General features: G+C 45.3%; 1 protein-coding gene across 1 annotated transcript; it reads right to left on the reverse strand.

The window, feature by feature from the left end:
- Positions 1 to 16,515: 16,515 nt before the first annotated feature.
- LOC141922376 (E3 ubiquitin-protein ligase RBBP6-like) lies at positions 16,516 to 20,566 on the reverse strand. The gene is made up of 3 exons (XM_074821509.1): positions 20,401 to 20,566; positions 17,354 to 17,453; positions 16,516 to 16,729 (listed from the first exon to the last, which is right to left on the reverse strand). Exons 1-3 carry the CDS (start codon positions 20,564 to 20,566, stop codon positions 16,645 to 16,647), a joined length of 351 nt encoding a protein of 116 aa, XP_074677610.1. The 3' UTR covers positions 16,516 to 16,644.
- Between the last annotated feature and the right edge of the window lie 2,698 nt (positions 20,567 to 23,264).

Genomic DNA, 23,264 nt, shown 5'->3' on the forward strand with positions numbered 1-23,264 from the left:
AGGCCTGGTTTCAGAAAGATGCTTAACAGCTGCAGCACAGAGTCAGAATCCTGAGCTCAGTATTTATGAGGCTGATCATGTACAAAACATTGTTTTGGAGATTTGCCACTTCTCCAGTGTAATTTTTGACACCCCAACTCCAACAGAACATGCTTCTCACCTGAGCTGTTTGCATAAGGGATAGACTTCATAAGAAAGAAAAGTATACCAGACTAAGTCTCTTTTGGATTTGAATTTCTTTTGTTTCAAAGTAAAATGCACTGGAAGCCCAGAAAAAAACTTCTGTTTGTCTCAAAGCAAGGAAAGAACTAAACACCAGAGATGTTTTCTGAAGTCTTTTGGTTATGATAGCCAAAGCATTAAATCAGTCTTAAAATTCCTGTGTGCCATTAGGCAACCTTCTACTCTTTCTCCACAGATCAGCCACTTCCCTGCAATTTCACAGCACTGTCTAAGGCAAAGTGTGCCCAGACTGCACCGACAGTGAGCTGACACGACACACTTCATGTTCCATTGCCCACTGTCCTTAGCTGTTGGTGATCTCAACTGCTGTTCCCACAGAATAATGATACACTTGGCCTCTGCCTGTGACTAACGTGTTGCTGCAGGGCTTCTTTTAATTGAAACACACAACATGTACTTTCTGTTTTGGAGCAATCGCCAAACATGTAGTAGAGAACTTATTTACACTGCACACAATGACAAACAGAAGGCATCCTAGGAGGGAAAAAAGGATTTCAATAGATTTTTTAAAAAGTTTTTAATTTACAGTACAAGTTAAAGGAAGGAAACCAAGCAATAAAGCAGATACAACTGACTGTTCTTTTAAGATTGAAAGAAACACTTAAGTGATATTTCTCATTAGCTACATCATTTAAGGTTCATCTTAATTTAGTACATGGACTGCAAGATTAGAGGATCAGTCTTGTCTCTGTTGGTGTAAATGGCTGTGTTTGCTGTGGCTTTAGTCAGTCAGGGTTATTCCTGACTTCAATGATTTACATAACATCAGACAGAATTTTTTTCCTTTGTTGCCACAGCAATTCACCTGCTACAGTTTCTGCAGTTTTGGGGGAGGCGACTGCTCAAGCATCCACTCAATTCCCCCAGAGCTCAGTGACATTGTTCAACATTTCTGAAATACCAATTAGGTGAACCATGACACTCATTACTTTCTAACAGCAAAAAAATGCAGCGGCTTCCAAAGCACTGCACAAATGGAGAGTGAGAGCAGCGATCTGCACGGCAGCAGGTCTGATCCATGCTACACACTGACATGATCAGGAAGTCTGTACAAAATGTGCCTGGAAGTCTTTCTGTAATGCTGATTTCAACTATAAACCTGTCCCTGCCGCTGCAGTATCGGGTGGATTCACGTTATGTTACCTTGTTTTCTGGGTGAAATTAGTATAAAGCAGCTGAAAGAGCTCAGACTATGATATGAATTAAACCCAGACGAACTATAGAAAATCTCACAAGATTCTCAGATCTGAGGCACACGATAAACTACAGCATAACTGGTGTGGAAGTGCACACCACATACAGCACCAGGGCCACGCACACGCTGACGCAGCCACTTCGTTCTGGGAGGAATCCAGCCAGCACTGACTGACGGCGGTGCGCGGTCGCTCCGTGTCAAAGGAAACTGAGCTGCCTACTAGGAAGTGTAACTTGGAGCAGTTGCAGTGCTGATGTGTTGAAACTTTTGGAAAATCTGGTAGGAGAAAAAGCCAACTGCTGGCGAACTAACATAATATGAAGTAAACTAGGATAGGAAGCCAACTGATGATTTAAGCCATAGTTTTCCTAATACAATGTCATGCAAATGCCCTAGAACATAGAAAGGAATCTGCTTTGCTTTCAGAAAGAGCCAAAATCCAATGCCTTTGCTGTAAGAGGCACCATTCATGTCTAAACTTAGGGGAAGAACATTCTTGCATTTGACAATGCCTTTCTAAGGTCTTGCTGTCATTAAAAAAGACAAATGAATAAGATAAAGCTTTCTGAAATTAGACAATGCTAGATTATTTTTTATCTAGATTAACTCCCTTTCCCCTTCCATGACACAGCTGCACAAATGCTTGTGGTGGCAGAAAGCAAAAGACTAAGATGAAAGGCCAGCTTGGAAAGCAGAGAGGAGAAGACAGATACTACCTTTTTGCAGTAGCAGTGCTGAAATTGTGGCCTAAGACATCTTGCTGTTGAAAACATCGTCCTTTTAATCTTGTGCAACATATCTGAAATCAGCCAGAGGTAATGTTGACTGTCCTTGAATTCATCCTGCACTATGCTTACAGAAGCTTAATTAAATTAGCTGTTTGGTGTGCACATGCTCATTACAACTTACTGTACTCTCTGTTTAAAAAACAAGACCAATAATCTTCCTTTGGAAACACATGCGTTCATCAGCTGCACAGGTGATAAATAAAGTAATTTTCAGCAGATTATTGACTTCAGGTTTTTAAGTCAGTTATGTAATTTAGAATTCCAAGCACATACACCAGTGCCCTGAAATTAATCACGTGGGTCACCACTGTATATGTTACAATGCACACTCCCTTTTCGCTGATATACACCTCTGCACCTCCATCCCATCAGAGACAGATAGCTTTTCACCTCCATCAGTATAATGCACATGCATTGCCATACTGTCAAACCCAAATCCAAGATTTGTTAAATATACTTCTTTAAAAATCACTGAAACTCTTTCACATCCCATTTAATCTCCGCATTCTTCTTCTCTAAGGGTGAATATAACTTCGCAGCTTCCAATAGTCTGGAAATAATTCTGGACAAGCCTCTAAGTAATTAGCTAGGGAGCAAACTTTCTTTTTCCATCAGCAATGTTAGTGAGAAAAAAAAGAAAAATCCTGCAATGCTAGCCTTTATGTACATTTCATGACTTTTTGTCAGCTGTAATGGTGGGAAAAGCTGAAAAAATTGTGGTGAGTGTTTGCATGTCAATTAGGATTAAGAAGAGAAGAAAAACCAGATGATTAGTTATTATTCTTACTATATGTCTCCAAGGTGAATCTAAGCAACAGAAAACGAGAAGTGGAAACAATATGACTTTAAGAACTGCCAGAAGTGTTTTATGTCCCAGTATACTCACTTGTTCATGGCTCCTTCAGTTCTGCGGGTCAAAGATTCCCAGAACCCTGTAAATCATACTTACCCTAAGTATTGTACATTCCTAAGTGACATTCCTACAGCCTCTTTGCACTATTTGCTCGAGCCGGGGCTAAATATTCCACTCCTAGGCTAGCAGAAAAGGCAGGTATCTCCGTAGAAACCTGCAGCTTGCTAAAGCGTTGTTTGCAGGTGGCACAGAAATATCTGCTTCCCAAAGGCACAAGAGCATACTTGCTCAATAATTACACACAGTGTAATTTAATTACACACAATGTAATTTAATAAAATATTGCAGACTGGTAAAAGAGAAGGAAGAGTGCTGAATTTCCCTTTCTTTCCTGATGGTTTGCAGGGAGCCCAGCAAAGAGTACCAAGTGCTGAACACGGAACCTTCTGGATGATGCTGGAATTGCTTTCTGCACACGAGCTCTGGTCTCTGTCACGGGAATATCAATGGCAAGACAAATTGTTTTGACCAGCTGAAATAATCTAAGCTTTAACCAACAGTGGTGAAGGACAGTTATATGCTTTGCTTATCCTCGACATAGTTTTGGGCAGTTTGGAAACAAGTGCTGAATATTAAACAATTAATTTCTTTCAAACGGTCACACAGAGATAGTCCCAGAGTCTTATTACTTGAATTTACAGGCAGCAGTATTGCTGAGGTAAAGGACTTTACTCAGCCCCGTGGAGTTACAGATGAGGACAGACACTGAAGACTCATCAAGGAAAGCTATTCCTACTCTGATTTGATTCACATAAAACACCTGCTGCTGCTTACCCACTCACACAGCAGATGCTACTGATTTCCACTAGGATTGGACACTGTCTCCTGTCACTAGACAGCAGTCCCTCTGGCTGATTGTAAACAAATGGTGCTGATGGGCTCTGAAGGAAGGTTCATTGGGCCTGTCCAGAGGAAGGTTTAAATCTTTCTGAAAAGTGTTTTCTAACATTGCTGAACTGTGTTAGCAAAACAAATTTGCTTGTCCTGGCCACTCCACTAACTGCTTTCAGGGGTACATTCTCTTTCCACTGAACTCAAACCCAAAACTCTACTGCGTTCCAGGCATGAAGATTTAACTTTAAGTGTTTCCAACACTCGTCCATTGTCAAAGAGAAACATCTGAGAACTGTGTTTCCTCCTCAGTGTCTACTCTGACATCTAAAAGAGTGAACACAACTCGATGTATTTGCTGGATAGCTGCCAATGTATCAGAGGTGCATAAACTTGGTCCCAAACTTAATTCTTAATATAAAACAAAATCATTTGTATACTACAGCAGTTATGAAGTAGAAATTCACCTCAGAGCAGAGGTGGGTTACATTTCTCTGTCACTGAAGCTGAAGCTGGGAGGCAGTGAGAAACAAGGGAATTTTGTGAACACAGGATATTCAACCATATTGAGTAATTAGGCAATCAGATTACTCCTTACATTTCCTTGGCCCAGTGCAGGTATCTCTTGGAATGCCTCTAGAATGATCCAAAAGGGTAGTATCCCAGAGAAACAAACACAGGACAATCCTCAAGAATTTTTTTCTTTACAGACTGACCACCAATTTGAGTGTACTGACATTCCAGAAACATTGGTTATTGTCTAGCTGATTTCCAGTGATGTATTTCTATAAGAAATGTGTAATTCAGGGTTTTTATAAAACTGAAATACATTTTAAAAATAGGGTTTCTTAATAAAACACACACTTATTTTAGTGGAATTATATAACTGACTTCTTTAAATATAATCACTGGAATATTAAGCCATGAATGAAAAATCCAAAGCCCTGCCGGTAACACCAGTTCAGGGCCAAAGCAAGCGCACAGACCCAGATTTGCTGGTGGGCTGGACAGGCTGCAAGGCACTCGGGAAAGCCAGCAAGAGAATCCCCTTCCACCACCTTCTGTGTGCCTGCAAAGGACAAGTGTTTGGATTGTTTTGCTGGATGTGGCAAGAATGCTTGTTCAGGGCCAAAGCGCGCGCAGAGCCCCAGGTTTGCTGTTGGGCTGGAGAGGCTGCAAAGCGCTCAGGAAAGCCAGGCAGAGAATACCCTACTCTCACGGACACAGGATTTCTTAAAACAAGCCCATTTATTGGATTTTGAGATGCAGAGGCTATACGGAGATGCAGAGGCTGCGTGGGAAGCGGGGACCTGGCTTCTGTTCAGCTCGTCACGGGGCAGAGGAGGAAGCACAGCACGTTCTCCGGCAGGTGCTCCCCGAGGATGCAGGAGTGCCTCGCTGGCGGATCCCCCACCGTTGCCCAGCTCTGGTGGAAGACGTGCCCGAGGGGTGGTCTCAGGGGCACGAGCAGCAGGCCGTTGGTGATGTTGTTCTTGGGGGTGCTCAGGTGTTCATAGGCGCTGCCCCATCCCTAGGCTGCATGCATCCCTGTCAGAAAGGAGTTCTTGGGAAGGGCTTGGCAGATGCAGCGGGGGTCCCCACTTGAGGGTTGGCTTGAGCCAAGGTGCCATTGGGGTCTGCTTTGCCCTCCCAGTCATCCTCCTCTCCCTCCTCCTCAGCATCGCAGGAGCTTCCCCGCTGGCTGCCGCTGTCACAGTCAGCGCTCCTCCGCCTGCGCAGCCAGTAGAGCTCAAGGAGCAGGAGCAGGGTTTTGTCAGAGGCCCAAAACCACCGGTGCTGGCAGACAGCAAGGCGCATGCCTTCCGGAATGAGGCCGCGTGACTCCTGGCTCCTCTGCTCCATCTGCTCCAATGAAATTCCTAGGAAAGCCACCGGTTTGCAGTCCAGCTTAACATCTCCCCGTGTACCCACAGGAGATAAACAAAAGAGGAGCTGAAGACAATTTCTCTCCCATATCTCCTCCCAAGTGCTTTGAGGTAACGGTTACAATCAGAACAGGGACACACAGAAAACCCAGGCACTAGACCTCTTCAGGTTCTGGCCTCCTCACGGCTGTCAGGAGGTGAAGGGTGTCACTGCAGAGAAGCTTCAGTGAAAGAGACACCTGCTCCTCAGCAACTGCTGCCAAGTTGTAACTCTCAGTCAACTGTAACCTCTGCCGTAGCTGAGCTAGTAACCTACATACGGAACTCCTCTCCCTCCTAATCCCTGGAATCATCCCATCCACCTGGAGAGGGCAGTGCAGATCCTCCCGATTCCTCTAGACAGCCAGCGTCTCCTTTACAGACATGTAAAGCAGTTACCTGGAAAACAAACGCCTGCGCTCCTTTGGAGTCTTTTTAGATTCCATCCGTTCCTGAACGATCTGTAAACTCATCGAGTCTGGACTTCTTCTTTTCCCTGTTAAAATAAGTTTGACCTTTACTATACAATTATAGCTTGACCTTTATTGCAAAAGAGACACCAAGAAACAACATGGCCAATAGGAGGAAATGCATACTGCTTGCAGATGCAAAGGTGGACATGCTATTTAAGCAAAACCAGTTTAGAATTCCTGCAAGTCTTAGGGGAAGTTCCAGGATGACATTCGTCTTGGTTTAGTTTTGCATGTTCACCATCCGCACCGAGAAAGTCTATTGGAGCAAACACTCTGTCAGTTTTGCTGATGTCAGATGCACTCGAGTGTAACTGCCGTCCGACAGGCCATCGAAACACAGGCATGAAAAACAGCCCAACTTCATTGAGTCAACCCCCCACTCTTCCTTCTTTAAGTCTCGTTGTGCTCTGTCAAACTCCTCCCTAGACAAGGGAGGCCAAAGGCACCCTGCTGTGTCACAAATCGCAGCAGGACCAGGGGAGCGACGGTCCCCCTGTCCTCGGCTCTGGTGAGGCCGCACCTCGAATACCGTGTTCAGTTTTGGGCCCCTCACTACAAGACAGACACTGAGGGGCTGGAGTGCGTCCAGACAAGAGCAACGAAGGTGGTGAAGGCTCTACAGAACAAGTCCTGTGAGGAGCGGCTGAGGGAACTGGGGGTGTTTAGCCTGGGGAAGAGGAGGCTGCGGGGAGACCTCCTCACTCTCTACAACTCCCTGAAAGGACCTTGGAGCAAGGTGGGTGTTGGTCTCTTTTCCCAAGTAACAAGCGATAGGAGGAGAAGCAACGGCCTCAAGTTGCACCAGGGGAGGTTTACATCAGCTATTGGGGAACATTTCTCCACTGAAAGGCTTGTCAGCATTGGAACAGGCTGCCCAAGGAGGTGGTTGAGTCACCATCCACGGGTAGATGTGGCGCTGAGGGACATGGTTTAGTGGTGGACTTGGCAGTGTTTGGTTAACGGTTGGACTCGATGATCTTAGAGGTTTTTTTCCAACCTCAGTGATTCTACAATTCTCCAAAGGAGGTTCTTGTGTCATTGGGATGGCATTTGAATGAGCCTGGAACTGCTGCTGGTCCTCAAGCTGGTGACGTGTCTGCAGGAGCTGGGGCATATCCTGGAGGAGGGAGAGTGCACCCAGCAGATGGAGGCTGCCCAGGTGGAAACTGAGGAAGAAATGGTTGTGGTGGTACCCCCGGGGGAAGAGGAAGGGCGGGGTGTGGTGGAGGATACAAGGGAGGTGGAGGCACAAGCACAGAGAGTGGTGTTGATGCTGGTAGTGCTGGGGCCTGAGTCCTCTGGGTACGTTCACTGTGCAGGTGTCCTCGATTTGAGCTTCTAAAGAAACCCCAAAACACCAGTCACTGCTTGTTACACTCTGCCCTGATTTTAAAGAGGAAAGTGAATGGAGGAGGAGCGTGGTGGCGAGCACTTCTTGTTCTCAACTTAAGCATTTTTCTCCCTGCTTTTTGTTCATTTGAGACTACGCTCATTTCTTGGTCCTCAGACTTGCCTTCCACATCCTCACCCCCAACAAATCCCTCACTCTTCCCTTCTTATGGTCAGTTTGGCAACTGTGGCCGGAGGCTGCCCGTGCTAAAAGAGACACGTGCCAAGCGCTCTTCTGCCACACCTTGACACGCTTAATACTTCACATTTCTGATCTTCAAAGTACTGCACAGACATTAACTCATCCTCTCTCAAACTTCTTTTAACATCTTCCACACACGCTTCCTAGGTTGTTGCCTCATGGTGACGTCTTTGGCCCGTTCTTGGCCCTGAATTGTTAGTTTTTGCTTACTGAACTTGAGGTTTTAGACAAACTGTGGGATGGACCCCGGTTTTTGTTTTGACTTATCTTTAAGATTTTATACACACAATTCACCCTTACAATCTATCTAGAACACATAGATACCAAGAGGAAGGACTAACGACGCTGCAATAAACCAAAAGAGACTCCTCTCTCTCCAACCGAGAGAAAGCAGCTTGGCTACTTGAGATGACTAAATAGTAAAATAACAGCCTTGCCTTTTCCAATAGTTTGCTCAATCAGTATTAACTAAGTTGTTAAAAAAAGAATATTGGAGGCTGATTTCTATTGGGAAATCAACTTCTTCAGCCCTATTCAGTAATCAAGAGGGTGCCTTTCCATCTGATCCTTTAATTATGTTTCATTTTTACATGTAATTATGATTGCCTCGGAAAGACTTCATTCTTCAGAGTCCTCTTTTCAATCACGTACTGAAGTTTTATTTTAAATAATCTTCCTGAGAGCACAGATCCCCTTTGTGAAGGCCAATTCAAATAAAGCCATTTAAAAATTAATTACCACATATATTCTCCACAACGATCTGTGCATACTTATTCCCTTATAAATCAGCTGTTGTGTCCGTTATGTGTTACGGCCTCGTTTAACAGGTTACAAGCAGCAATATATTGAATTTCTGTAGCATACTTACACTTCCCAGTCTGGTCTGCCACTTGCCGAGCGAATTTTGCCGGCTCTCACTGGATGACCTTTTGGCATGGGGAGAGAAAAAAAATCCCTTTCAGTTTACCTGAAGATAATTTTTTTAAGAGAAATTTGTAAGTTACGGTTACTTACCAGTTGTGGGTATCGATCTTCCTTGGTACCCCAGAAGACTCGGCAATGCTGGCTGTCTCAGTCCAGGAACCAGATAGCCCTTGTGAATCAGTGCAAACAGTTGGAAAATAAGCTCTACTAAAATACGAGAATCACTGCATATGGTGGAAGAAAACCTACCTTCTCTTCCCGCAAACCGTGGATTGACAGGGGGGAAGATTGAGCACGTCCCGTGGCAGCCACCAGCGCACCAGGACGGGTAAGAGCCATGAGTCCTGGTGGATGTGCTGGTGGCTGCTGCTGCTGTTGCCTCCGTTTACGGATCACCTGTGCACACCCAGTCCCATTTTTGAAGTTGTTCACAGCCTAGAGGCAGAAAAACATTTACAAAGAGGTAACATGAACCTTCTGTAGCTCTAGGAACAAAAGCCTCCACAGAGTAAAATTACTTGTGTATTCCCGTATATACTATCCATCCTAAAATAAACCAACATACGGATATATTCAGTTTAGGTATCAGGAAGAAATTCCTCCCTGTGAGGGTGGTGAGACACTGGCACAGGTTGCCCAGAGAACCTGTGGCTGCCCCCTCCCTGGAAGGGTTCAAGGCCAGGTTGGACGGGCCTTTGGGCAACCTGGGCTAGTGGAAGGTGTCCCTGCCCGTGGCAGCGGGGTTGGGACTGGATGGGCTTTAAGTTCCCTTCCAAGCCAAACCCTTCTGTGATATATGAACACATCCCATTAAACACTGACATTAACGATTGGTAACTCAGAGTATCTGTATGTACAGTACTTCAGTGTTAACACTGAATTTGAAACTGAGGCAATCCTGTTAAACACAAGCGTGACCTGAATTTGCCAGCTTGTCTCTCAAGAGTTGTCAGCTTCTGTAACAACAGGTAACGTATCTGCAAAGTAAATTTAGCCTTATTCCATTTAGCCTCCTTGAAGGAGATGTAAAGTAGTATTTTCTTCCCTTTCACCTAATTGACTGACTAGACTTTTCTTACAAACAGTTTATCTAAAAGTCACTGCATTACCTGGCGTAGGCACTTGCTGGCAACTAAAGTGTCGGGAGAAACACCTGCCTGATGACATGTTGGGCATGTATGTTCCTCGCGTTCCAGTAATGACGTTCTAATACCTGGGTATAATCAGAATCATCAAAATAGGTTTTAGCTAAACTAAGGACATTGTTTGGGTTATAATCAATTATAAAGGCCTGTAGATGGTTAATGGGTGAATATGGTCCTGAACTGAGAGCATGAAGCTATAAATGTTCAGCAGTGTAAAAAAATTCTAGTATGCAGGAAATAGCTGCCCAGTTTTGATATTTCACTGTTGTAACATTTGAAGATGTAGAGTGGGCCGTGTCTTGATGTTTTGACTAGTCTTTTCTCCACTGTCCAGCACAGTGAGAAGTCACCAACCTCAAGGTTCATGAATAAGACACATCTCCAAAAACCATTAGTACGTTCAAGTTCTCACGGTTTTAACCAACTCTCCCGTGGAGAAGAATGTGGATTAAATGCCTAACGAGCCATTTGCTGCAGACCACAGTAAGTCACCAGCGTTGGCTCTATAGTTTTGTATGAGAGAAAGGACTGTGCACAAACTAAATGCATTTGATAACTAATACTGTAATCAGCTGCAGCATTACGCACTCTTCTCGTACTCATCCTTCTGCATGGAAAGAGGATTTAACTAGATGCATAAAAAGGGAAAAAAGCCTTCTGCCTTTGGTTTTTCCTTTCTACAGGAAGAGTCCTTTCCTATTCGGGGTATACTGAAGTATTAAACAGAGCTGGTAACAAAGGAATGTTATGATCTTTCTGCTGTCTGAAGATCAGGTGTGATGTTTTGAATTAGCAAACATGGGAGTAACACTTACATTCGTCACAGTAACTGTTTCCACAGCAGGGAATAATAACTGCATCGGTCATGATTTCTTTACAAATGCAACATAAGAGCTCCTCTGGAATAGGGTCGTCTGAGGAAAAGGACGAAGAGGATGGCTCCGCTGGTAAAAAGGGAGGCTTTTCCTTCTTTCCTCTGGCATAAGCTTCCCTGGAGGGGGGATGGGGAAGGAAAAAGAAAAAAAGTTAAAGATGGGTAAAGGAGAACTTTCCCAAGCTTTGGATTTTATCCAATGAAGACAGTAGGTGGCATTCTCACTCCACATTAGCCTTCAAAAATACAGGCATTTAGTTTAAACTACTTTTCACTAGAAAAGGAAGGGGGGAACAATTTTCCTTCTGCAGAACTCTTCCATTCATTGGATCAACTAAGAAATTAGCTCAGCCTAGAGAAATCATTTTCTGACAGCTAGAAACCAGGTGAAATGAATCCCACCCCTCCTTTGCCAGAGGGTAAATGTAAATCGCAGGCTCAGGATAAAGTCAGTCTCTGTGTAATTATGTTTTATAAATGGAAGAAGTCTATGTTACAGCTTCCGCAAAAGGAGATCCATGACGGAAAAACAGAGCTGCTACCGAGTGCATTTTAAAACAGCCACTCTTGTCAGCACACAGCAGGATTTTCTTAGTTTACAGCAGCAGGAAAACATCCCTCTGCTTCACACATGGGATCTGATAAATGTCAGAGGGAGAGGGAATCTCAGTCCAACAGCTATTTGTTAAATTCTGCAAGAAGCCTTAGCAAGATAAAACAGAAGCAAAAGGAGCTTTCAAAAAGAATGACGCCACTGTAAACACGACTGAACTGTTTTGCAGAAATACGGATTCTTACCATACCACAAGCTTAACCAACGTTCAGGGGCGTGAACAGCAGGACTGTCCTATTTTAATATTAGAAATCATCACAGGTTTTAAGGTTAAGATACAATGACAGTGCTTCTTCCCCCGTAATTACAGACGCTGGCCAGCTTGGTGGCATTGCCACTCAGACACTGACACGTGGCTTCTCTCCTTCACTTTTTGGTCAGACCAACTAATTCCATACTCACGCATTAATAATTGGTATTGCATATCTTCCAGTCTTTGTTAGCATAGCGCCCTTTGTATTGGGATCTTCCACCTCCACCATGAAACTCCTGGGAATTCCTGTGCACTTTTTAAGTCTGGGAACAGACTGAAAATTACTGTCCTGTTAAGAAAAGAAATGCAGACATAGCTCATCTTAAGACCCACACTTAAAATGACATTTCAACCACTATTTTAAGCAGGAAAAGCCTTTAATCCTCTCCTTTTACCTAGCCTAAGGGTTGCTCGACTGAAATACTCTTTTTCCTAAATGAATATAGCCAGGATGCTCCAAAGGCTCGAGCAGTGTTCTGAACTCAGTCGACATTCTTTGGCTCAACTTCAGGGTCCTTAAGGGTGAAATATCCCTCAGCTCCCCATCCCCTCAGAGGAGAGGCACAAACCCCCTCCTCCTCCTCCAAAGCGCAGTTCAGAGGGAGAGCTTAATGCAGGGCTCTGGATCGGCCACTGGGGAAACTGATATTCACCACCTACAGATGAAGGTTGAATTCAGAGCTGATGCACGTACGTTCAGTGAGTAATGTTAAATGGCATGAATACTCAACCAGAGACTTGTGTAATTATAACACGCAAATATTCAATAGATGGGGTCAAGAGAAATGTCTTCTTGTTCTACAAAATACTAAAAACTGCAAACTCTCATTAAAAAGAGTTAAGACGAGAAAAATTTGCAGTAACATTGAAATATATAAAAATATACATTAAAGTTCATAGAGAAAGATCTGTGGACATATATAAGGACTATGACCTCGAAGAAAGAAAATTTCCCATTGAAAATTCCAGCTTTCCCTGGAATTTTGAAGGGCTTTGCACCACTGCCGTAGAACCTCTGTATTTCAGCCCAAGAGAAACAATTCCTAATAGGGGTATTCATGTAATTGCTGCGTAACTGCCAAGGTAAAACAAGTAAAAACCAAGTGACACCAGAAGCCCCCCACAATCTTACCCCATTTGTTGGGCAGTTCTTTATATAGTGCCCAGGTTTTCCACAGCGAAAGCAAGTATAGGATGGTGGAGGTGGACCCAAGGGTTTCTTCACGTAACTAAAAGGTTTTGGGGAAAAAAAGAAAATGGTATGTATGTGTCTCTCTTGTTCCAACAACCATCTCTACAATGTTTCCATAGTCTTCAAAGAACAGGTAGGACTATGCCAACACTTACTTGATTGGATCGTACTGACGGCAAGACTGGATCATCATAGCTCGTATTTTATCTTCCTCGGAAGCGTTGGCTTCAGCCAGATTGCTGGTCTGTTTAACAGGTAATTATTGGACACGCACATCAGAAACACATTTAAGCTCCCCCAGCCAAAGACTCACCCAACCCTGTAAAAAGCAGCCCAGCAGTAGCTGAGGTTGCATGAAAGCAGCTGCTTCTATGAGCTAGAGTTGTCCCAGAGATGTTCTGGGGAGCCCTGATGCCATCACATGGTGTCTCTGTGCCTGTTAACCTGCTTGGAAGGAGCATTCTTGGGCACTCAAAACCTGAGGCTCTGTTTGTACCTTACATAAAGACTTGTGCAATCAATCCAAATGTCTTCCAAGCAGGCTGAAGCTCTGCGTAGAAAAAATTACATTATCCAGTATTTTTAAATGGATTCTTGAGCTCCAGAGTATTTGAAGGAGAAAATCTCCGCTGTACATTTAATTGAGAGAGATGCATGCAAGTATCAGTGTTTACATTTTGCAGCGTTAAAAGGACATACAACTTAAGAGTCAGGGAAGTTGCTTCTGCTCACCGAAATTCAGCTTCAGACACAGAAGCATTAAGAGGAATCAAGCTTTTTATAATTCCTCAGCAAGACAAAAGATTCTTTTCAGCAGAAATCGGACCATCGTGTGCTGTAGGCAGCCCAAACTGCACGTCCCCTGCCTACTCACTTCTTCACGTTAAGTGATTTAACTACGGTCAGCACAACCTGCAGGTTTTTTTCCTGTTTGCTGTGTCCTTCTAACACACAACTTGTAATAGAAACCTTACGCAGAACTAGACCTTCAAATTATCGAAGCCAGCTGATTTTTTGTAAGTAGCATTTGTTCAAATGTTCTCATTACACACTAGTCCAGATCCAAGCAGGGTCTAAGGGAGGGATGTAAAGGATATGGACCTCCAAGCACCCATCATGCAGAGCAACCACTCATGGTTTTGATTTTATATGCATTCATTCGCAAAAGCAACCCACTAGTTTCAACAGTTTATTAAACGGTTGTTTTATAGACACAACAGGAACATAATCCAGATTGACATCTATGAAACCCCTTCCATTACCATTTACAGAAACCTTTACAGATACTTGACCAATTTGTTTAAACCCAGACAGTTTACAAGACACATCCAAACCGCACAAACCATTACTAGGCACAGACCGTAATTCAAATACGGAATTTCCTACAAGGTAATAATAAAGCAGAAAACTTTTCAACACATTGCCTCCGTGCCAAGCCCGTCTGCACTGAGGAGGTTGGAGTATAACAGTTTGGAGCTGCTTTACGTTACGTTCCTGCATTTTTCTGAAATACGTACATTTTCTCAAAAGCTTAAATGTGTACAGCTCTTGGATGGTTTTTCACATTTTAGAGTCAAACTTCGCATGAGTTTACAGAACCAAGGACATGTTCAGGGACAGCGCTAATGGAGACCAATTTCTTCTGGCGACTACCTTCCAAAGTAACTGTTGGGGTTTTTTCCCCAAATGTACACAATTTAATTCTGCAGTGAGAGAGGGAAGAAGAGAGTGGGAAGAGAGTTCTCGAACTCCAGCTTTCATTTTCAGAAGAAAGAACTAGCCCCTCTGCATGAGGCCCTGCCTTCTCTATTCTTTAAGACCAGTAATTTGACAGGCTCACACTACGCCTTTTCACAAAGTGCAACCACTAGTGCTTTCCCAGACAAAGTTACACATTGTTGAGCAAAAAATGCAAGCAGTTCCATAGCAAACCATGGCATTACAACAGCTTCAGAAGGCCACCTCTGCTAATACACTGCACTAACACATTGGTATATTCCTGCAAACAATTAGGCACATTTACACAATTTACAGTCTGCGTTCAAACCAATTAGGTTGTGTTGTCCACTCTCCATAGAGTACAAGTTATGAAACTGTGCAGCAATCAGAGAGTGGCTCTATAACTGCAGTGACTAGAAACCCAACAGTAGCCACGCAATTGTCCGTGTTACACAAACGCTTCTATTTTGGCCGGTGCAACCCCCCCCTGAAATGTCCATAACTTGCAGCCAGTTAAATTCTTCTGTGAAAATTGTGTCAGTCTCCAACACAAAATTAACGAAAGCTCTGAGAAACAGTAAACAGCTCCTGAAGTGCTGCTTCTTTATGTCTTGAAGATGAGCAATAGTGCAACATTACGTTGAGGGACTCCCCTTCTATCCTCCCAAACTGGGAACTACTCTTTACGGGATACTATGGAAATATAGACACATTTTAAAGTTAAAACCAATACTGTAAATTATTAAAAATTAAGTTTTGTTCACATTACAACAGTCATCCAGTTATACATCACCATACAAGATTTAAAAATATGAAGCAAGTGGGGTTTTTTGTTGGTGGTGGTGGGGTTTTTTTAAGTCTTTGACAAGAATATACACATACCTTAATGAGCTGGGCCAGAGGAGTGGGTGCAGAAGAGTCCTCAATCTGTTCACAAAAAATTAAACACATATTCAAGTTGTACAATCAAAACATAGCAAAAGTTAACCTCTACTGTAGCCTGAAAGTCTGCACTATATCCTCCGAGTGTCACGGAAAGAGACATGTCCAACCTAATGTAATTGTATTGGTTCAAAACAAAGTCCACACCTATGACAGCTTCAGAGGGCCTACGTGGTTCATGAGAAGAAGCTAAACTCGGTGTGCTGGGTTTTAGATATTTGCATTTGCAGACAAACTATGAAACTAAACCGTTTCATCGGATAAAACGGAAAGATCAAAGGCAGAACTTAGGAATGCCACGTCAGGTAGCAACAACATTTAAACTCACAGCAATCCGTTAGAGACCTTTAAGCACTCAGAGGAGGCCAAACAATATCACTTCAGTTATACAGCTTTAGGAACAAATACCCAAGTATTTCAGGACACGAAAAGGAATCTTAGCTGCACAGAACCGTCCTCAAAACGTATGGGATACGTTGATTTTGGGATTTGTTGGAACCACCAAGTCAAAAGTAAGAAACAGTACCAAGTGGAACAACAATGGTTTCTCAGTGCGTTTTGATAACATCTTCCAAAACTGTTAGGCAAAGAAAGTATTTAAAAACAAAAGCTAAGTGATACAATGTGAAAATGGCAAAAAATACACTCCAAACAATTTTAATTGCAAGAAACAAAGAGCACACGACAGCCTATACAAACATACTAGCTCTAGACAGACAGATGTAGAACACAGCACCAATTGAATTGTGCAAACCTTGAACCTACCTGATCTAAAACCAATCCTACATTATCTGTACAACACAAAGTCATTCAGGAAATATTCCAGCATATTCAATATGAAACACAATGCATCACTAGCCACAAATACCAATATTCACATTAGAACTGTGCAAATGATGGCATTACTCAGTTTTCACTGTGCTGTGAATCAAATACATGGTCTCTACAACATGTACTATGTCTTACTGCAGAACAGATTAAGTTAATGTTTGGGAGATTAATACGATGCTGCGTTGTTTAGAATTAAGTACAATGTGTAGGAAAAAAGTGTGAGATTGTGTTTTTACATACCGCTTTTGGTGTTCCACTTGCTGGCTCGGTTCGAGTTCTAGAGGAAGAAATAAAGGTGATGAGAACTTAGAACAAAGCACTTGTACCCAACCAAAAGCAGTGAAAACAGATTATAAAACCTAAACATCAAGGCATTATGTTCTGATAGTCTAGTGAATGTGGAAATGTATTTGTATACATAAACTGTTCTCTCTTGGCACATTCAGTGCAACTTAAAAAAAAAAAAAATCCCATTTCTAGTTTGTCAGCAATTACTGTAAGACTTACAGCTCTAGAACACAACAGTGCCAGAGGAAGTCCTCAGATATTTTGACTCTGCTGTGTAAGCATCAAAACGATGAAGTCTGTGCTACAGCTTTGTGCTCTTAAATAATCAACCATCCAAATAGCGACCCTTGGTCTTTCCTCTGTAGCCAGTATGCCAGAAAGCCAGATCTGAGGCATAAGAATACCTGCCATATCCCACCCCGCCTCCCCCAAATGCAAGACACAGTCAAACACTGACAGACTCTTCTGAGATGGGAACACGCGTATCTCTCTTTACTGTAAAAGCAGTAAAAAGAAGAAAGATACACTCCGAATGCCTCTGTAAACTAATCTCCATAAAAAAAGTTAACACACTGCAACCCCTCACAGACTACAATGCTTTATGGGTACTTACATAACTCGTGTTTTGCTGGTAGTTTTAACTCCTCTAACAGGGACTCTTCTAACAATCACCGAGGAGTTCCTAGGAATCAGGGTGTTATCATCTGTGTATTCTGAAAACAACACCAATACCGAAGAAAACATCAGTCAGTTCGTAAGAATGTATATTAATATGCAATTACATAGCACCTGAGAGAACCCCTTCACAGACATAAAAGCAAAATTTTATATGTAACATGACACTTCTGTCATCTCAACACACTAACAGAACCTTTCAAGAAGTCTTCAGGTTTGAGAATCAAACACCAGCAGCAAAACCTTTTCCATTCTTTTCAAACAGCTTGGATGCCAGCAGCAAAATGGTCTCAAAGGTCACTAAAAGAGAGTCTGCTCATGCATGAGGTTCTTTCCTGACCTAGCTCAAGTTGCTTTTGCTTCTGTTAGGCTACAAACCCGAGAGATCTTTGGAGAGAAACAAACCACAGCAAAGTCTCACCTGCATAAACCAGAGTCTAAAGTCTGACCAGCTTGCCCTGAAACAAAGCAGGCGCTCGGCTAAAGCATGAAAACTCTGCGCCGCTGCTTTCCGAGCTGTTCACTAAAAACGATTCCCCTGTGCTGCGAGTGCTGGGGACTGACAGAACACAGAAGAGAGCCGCCAGCTCTCTGTTTCTCGGGGTTTCATCCATCGACAGCCACACTGTCAGCTGCTCAGTGCTGTACATGCGAATGCAAACGGAACTGGCAGTGCTAGAATTTGGATCACAGAAACCTGAGGGGTTTTTTGAGCTTGCTTTCACACGGAGGGCAGAACTGGCTCCAACTAAAGTGGTATCTCCTCTCTTAAGCTAATCATCTAGTTTGAATAAGCCAAAGGGACGTGAATTCTTTCCATTCACTTTTTGCAGAGCAGAGAGACTCAAATGAAATTAATTATGAAGACAAGTCTTCTGAAAAGCCTTTTGAAACCAGTGTGTGCCTGAAGGTCTCCATGCTTTGCCTTGGCTTACACCGTGTTCGTCTTTTGAAGAGGAGGAGCTACCTGAGGCACTTTGACTGAGTAAGCCTCAAATGTAAAGATCTCTCCATGAGTGAGCCTCAAATGTAAAGACGTCTCCATGAGAATGGTTTATATATTGTACTTACGCAAGCTGGATATGACTAAACGTTTTAAAGCACCATCAGCAGCCATGCCCTGTAATCTGCCTACAGTTTTACCTATTAAAAGCCCTTACCTTTGGAGGCAGAATCAGAACAATGGCCCGAAAGCCAAAGTTGCTGTGAAAGTACTAATGACAAAACCCAAAGCTTTTACAGAAGTCATACCCTGAAACCAACGCCTAGAGCTCTGCTCAAATGGGGAATCTCACCATTACACAGCCACCTGTCAGGAAAGGCCTGAGACGGGACTTTTTGATGTCGGAGGAGCTCAAACAGCACTGAGGCTGACAAGCAATGGGGAGATGATGGCAGCGGCAGCTCTGGAAGCCCAAAGCAGCTGTTTCCACCTGCTGAACGGAGTCATGCAGAGTGTTCTTTCTGGTCCAGATCACAAACCACTGGACTGAGATTTCAGAGGCACAGGATAAGTAAAAGTGGCTCCACAAAAAGGCAGGAGTTTGCTACGCCTGTGCCCAGCTGAGGGTTGTGGTAGGTCTGCAGAAGATTGCAGGTGGCAGCACCTCTCCTCGAGGGAGGCTGTGTATATGAGGACAGCAACCAGTGCACTTATTCGCCAATTCTGCAAGCCTGCAGAGGTCAGCTGGAACATGCACAACAGGTGTATGATGCAAAAAGAGGAATGGGTCCTCTTTTTGTATTTTATGACAATTCATTGACCATTAGAAGAGAAGCATTGACATCTGCCTTCTGAACAGACTGTCCTTGCATGCAGATATATATAGATAGAGAGAGGGATGCTTGTTTTCAATCTGCTTGTGAAGTGCACAGGGAGTGCCTCCAGCCATCTAATACCAGACTGATAGAAAAATGAATTCCCCTTAAAAGTCAATCAGTACACATTTAAATGGATCAACTGAAAACTGAAGAGTGACAATAACCTGGTGAAGTAAAGGCTTTATTTGCACAGGACACTTATCACGGCACATATTTGTATGTGGGACTTGAAGTATCCCACCAGCTGGGTCACTGAGGCAGAGAATTTGTGGAAGAGGGTTTACAAACAGCGGAGTATGCTGCCGAGGTAGTTCTGTGAAGGGACCTGACACCTGTTGGCTTTCATACATTCATTTTTCCTTCACGTTCATTTTGGTGATGAAATCTGTGTCAATGATGAAATCTGGTGAAGTCAAACAATGTAGACTTAAAAGTTAACTGTTTTGTTTTTAAAAAGGAAAGGACTAAAGCTGGAGCATTATTCCTGAAGTCCCCGGAAATTTCTGTTTGCTCGCTTTGAATTTAACAGCTGCCAGCTTAGTCTAAGAGCTCTCAGACAAAACTGGCATCTGCCAGCAGGAGCCTGTTCCCCGCAGGCAGCAACATCCCATGTAGCTGCGGGGCCCTGGCAACTACCAGTGTCACTCTGCCTCGCCACGACTCCACATCTGCAGATTGAGCAGCGACATCACGCTCAACAGGGCTACTTTTCACGCTTGTCCAAGCAGAGCTCCAACAGAAATGTTCAACAAAGCTGGAGCCAACACCATTGTTGATTCCTACTCCCTTCTCGCACAAAACTTGTTTTACTGCCAGTGATGGCCAGTAAGTGGCTACTGGGCTTTTGCAAGCACTAGACGTTGCACATCGACCACGTAGTCTTCTACGCCCAGCTCCGTGTCTAACAACAGATCGGAACGGCTCTGTGAGGTCCCCACACAAGCCACAGCTACCGATGGTGGCCGAATCGCACTGTCCCTTCCCACACCACTGAATCGCTGGCGCCGCTTGCCCTCCCGGTTCCCCGCACGCCGGCGGGACGGGCCCCAAGCTGACTCACGCCACGTGGGAACAAGCCACAGAGAGCAGAGTGTGGCTCCCACAGGCCACGGCCGCCGCCAGCCGGGCAGTGCCCGAGGCCCCGTGCCTACCGCCCCCACGCACCTTCTCTGGTCTGGGCGTTCATTATCTGCAGCTCGCAGTTGGCCACCTTCAGCTTCTGGCGGCCCATGATCTGACGCTTGAGGTCGCCCAGGGTGATGTTGAGGCCGCTGAAGGTGACCGTGTCGTAGTGCAGCAGGGAAGAGAACTTATAATGCACGCACGGCATGGCTGATGTTCCACTTACTGGCTCGGTTTGAGTTCTAGAAGAAGAAATAAAGGTGATGAGAACTTAGAACAAAGCACTTGTACCCAACCAAAAGCAGTGAAAACAGATTATAAAACCTAAACATCAAAACACTATGTTCTGATATGTTCATTATGTTCTGACGGTAAGGACTTTGTGAGTCCCAGCCGGGAATGGCCTAACAGGCCCATGTGGGCCTAGGACTCAAAAGATGGTGCAAGTCCATCACAGAGAACGGGATTTTGCCATCTGCGTGCCAGTACAGGCATCCAGAAGGTAACTGCTGCCTTTATGACACTCTTCAGCAAAAATGTTTATTTTGTTTGGTGCTTCCAAGCTTACGCCAAGCGAATACGGCCAGTGGGTTCCTCTCTCCCCGAGGGCCATCTATTCAGAAGATGAAAAGCCAGGAAAACAATCCCCCGTCTCCGCAAAAGGAGGCTGGTGCTCTGTGAGGAGCCAGGGCTCTGACACGTGTACATTGACCCTCCTGCTCCGAGGGGGAGCCACTGCCCACGGCTGGGCCACCCGCCGCCCCGCGCTGCGCCTCAGGGACTTCACCTCGAGGAACAGCTCTGGCTTCCACAGTTATTAACCTCAGCTACTACTGCTGTGCTTGTCAGAAACCATGCCGGGACACAACTACTGAACAAAACTGACCCGAGTAAGCAGGCGACATTTTGATGGGGCTTTGGAGCCCAACAATAATTAATTGGTCTCTTCCAAGCCCACCAAATCCTTAAGCACACGAACCGTTTTACTGAGGTGATAACTACGGGAGGGAGAGGCTACAGTCTCTCCAAATCACCTCGTATCTTTGCTGAAAAATCTGCAGGACCCTTTCAGCCCTGGCCATCTGACTTCAGTGAGACCACCGCTCACCTTGTCCCACGGACGCACCGCTCACATTCACCTGGGTTTTGTTTCAAAAGCTTCACACTACTTCCTTTACTCTTTGTCTCACCTGACTGTTGAACCTTTGTCTAACCTCACTGTTTGGCTGCTCTGAAACTCACAACCTGCAGCTCTGAAGCCGGACAACAACAAGGGGAAGGCCTGAGGCCATCGGCCCCGCTCCCAGCGCACGTCGTCACCGCGGCGCAGGGGCCCGGGATGCGCAGAGTTGCCGGGTTCAAGGTGCCGACCTGCACCCGACGGCTCCCCCCGGCCAAACCCTTTACCCAGAACCACCGCTCTGCCTGCGCCAAGCACCGGGAAACACCTTCAGGGCTTCCAGCTATTTGCCGTGCTCAATTCTGCGTCCTTATTCTTACAGAATTGAAAGGCTGGGGGCCGTGAAACAAGCACGGCCACCCAGTTCACCCAGTTCACGTGCAAGGCGTGACCCCGACTGCACCGCGTCCCCCATGTACCCCCTGCCGCCACCCCCCGGGACCGCGTGGGAGGGACAGCGACCAGACCGGCCCCCGGACCCCACCCCGCTCCCCGGAGCCTGCCCGGACCGGCCCTGGGCCCTCTGAAGCCTCCCCTTGAGCCCCTGCCAGCCCCCAGAGCCCACCCAGACCGGCCCTGGGCCCTCCGGAGTCCTCCGGGAGCAATCCTGGGCCCTCTGGAGCCCCCCTGAGCACCCTGCCCGGAGCCCCCAAGCCCATCCCCGGGCCCCCCGGAGCTCCCCCCCGGCCCCACTCACCACAGCAGCCGGGTCGCTGGGTCCTGATGCTGCTCGCCGTCTCCTCCTCCTCCCTGATCGCCTCCTCCTCCTCCTGGCTGATCGCCTCCTCCTCCTCCTTACGGATCACCTCCTCCTCCTCCTCACTGATCGCCTCCTCCTCCTCACTATTCGCCTCCTCCTCCTCCTCACTACTCGTCTCCTCCTCCTCCTCACTACACACCACCTCCTCACTAGTCACCTCCTCCTCCTCAAATGATTGCCGCTGCCCTGGCACTGCTGGTAGCATCCCGGGCGTTACTAGGACACAGCGGGGGCGGGGCTTCGCTCAGCCAATGGCAGCAGTGCTGCCCTGGTTGCTAGGAAACCGGGCAGGGGCGGGGCTTCGCTCAGCCAATAGCAGCAGTGCTGCTGCCCAGGTTGCTAGGAGACAGATTGGGGTGGTGCCCTGGTTGCTAGGAAACTGGGTGGGGGCGGGGCTTCGTTCAGCCAATAGCAGCAGTGTTGCTGCCCAGGTTGCTAGGAGCCGGATGGGGGCAGGGCTTCACTCGGTCAATGGCGGCAGTGCTGCCCGGCCTTTATTCTGTCTTTGCTGACTGAACAATCGCAGTGATGGACAAGGAGCCTGCTGAGGTCCTGACCAGACCGACCCTGACAAAGTCTGGCACTCCCACACAGTGAGGGAGCTGTAAACGTCATTCACAGTAAAAGCTGTGGGGAAAGTCACGAATCATCTCCCATTCTGCAAGCCAAATTCTTGACTGTTTTCTCACTGCTGCTGATTTAACTGTAAATTGCTTCAAAATAACACTTAAAATTCTTAACTTTTCACACCAGGAATTTCTTCGTGCCGTAAGAGAAGCATTGTGCTGAGAAGGCACTATGAACATACCGCAATATTTACATATATGCATTGTGTCTTCCCTTAGATGAAGTTATTTCGTAATTTGAAACCTTAGCGGAAGGATTTTTGCTTTTATCCTCATCAGACATTTAAGTGCCAGCCCCCTGCTACAGCTGCAGCAGAAGTATTCAAGCTGTTTCAGCACC

This window comes from Strix aluco, chromosome 4 (assembly GCF_031877795.1).
Source record: "Strix aluco isolate bStrAlu1 chromosome 4, bStrAlu1.hap1, whole genome shotgun sequence".
In the NCBI taxonomy this organism is placed as follows: Eukaryota; Metazoa; Chordata; class Aves; order Strigiformes; family Strigidae; genus Strix; species Strix aluco.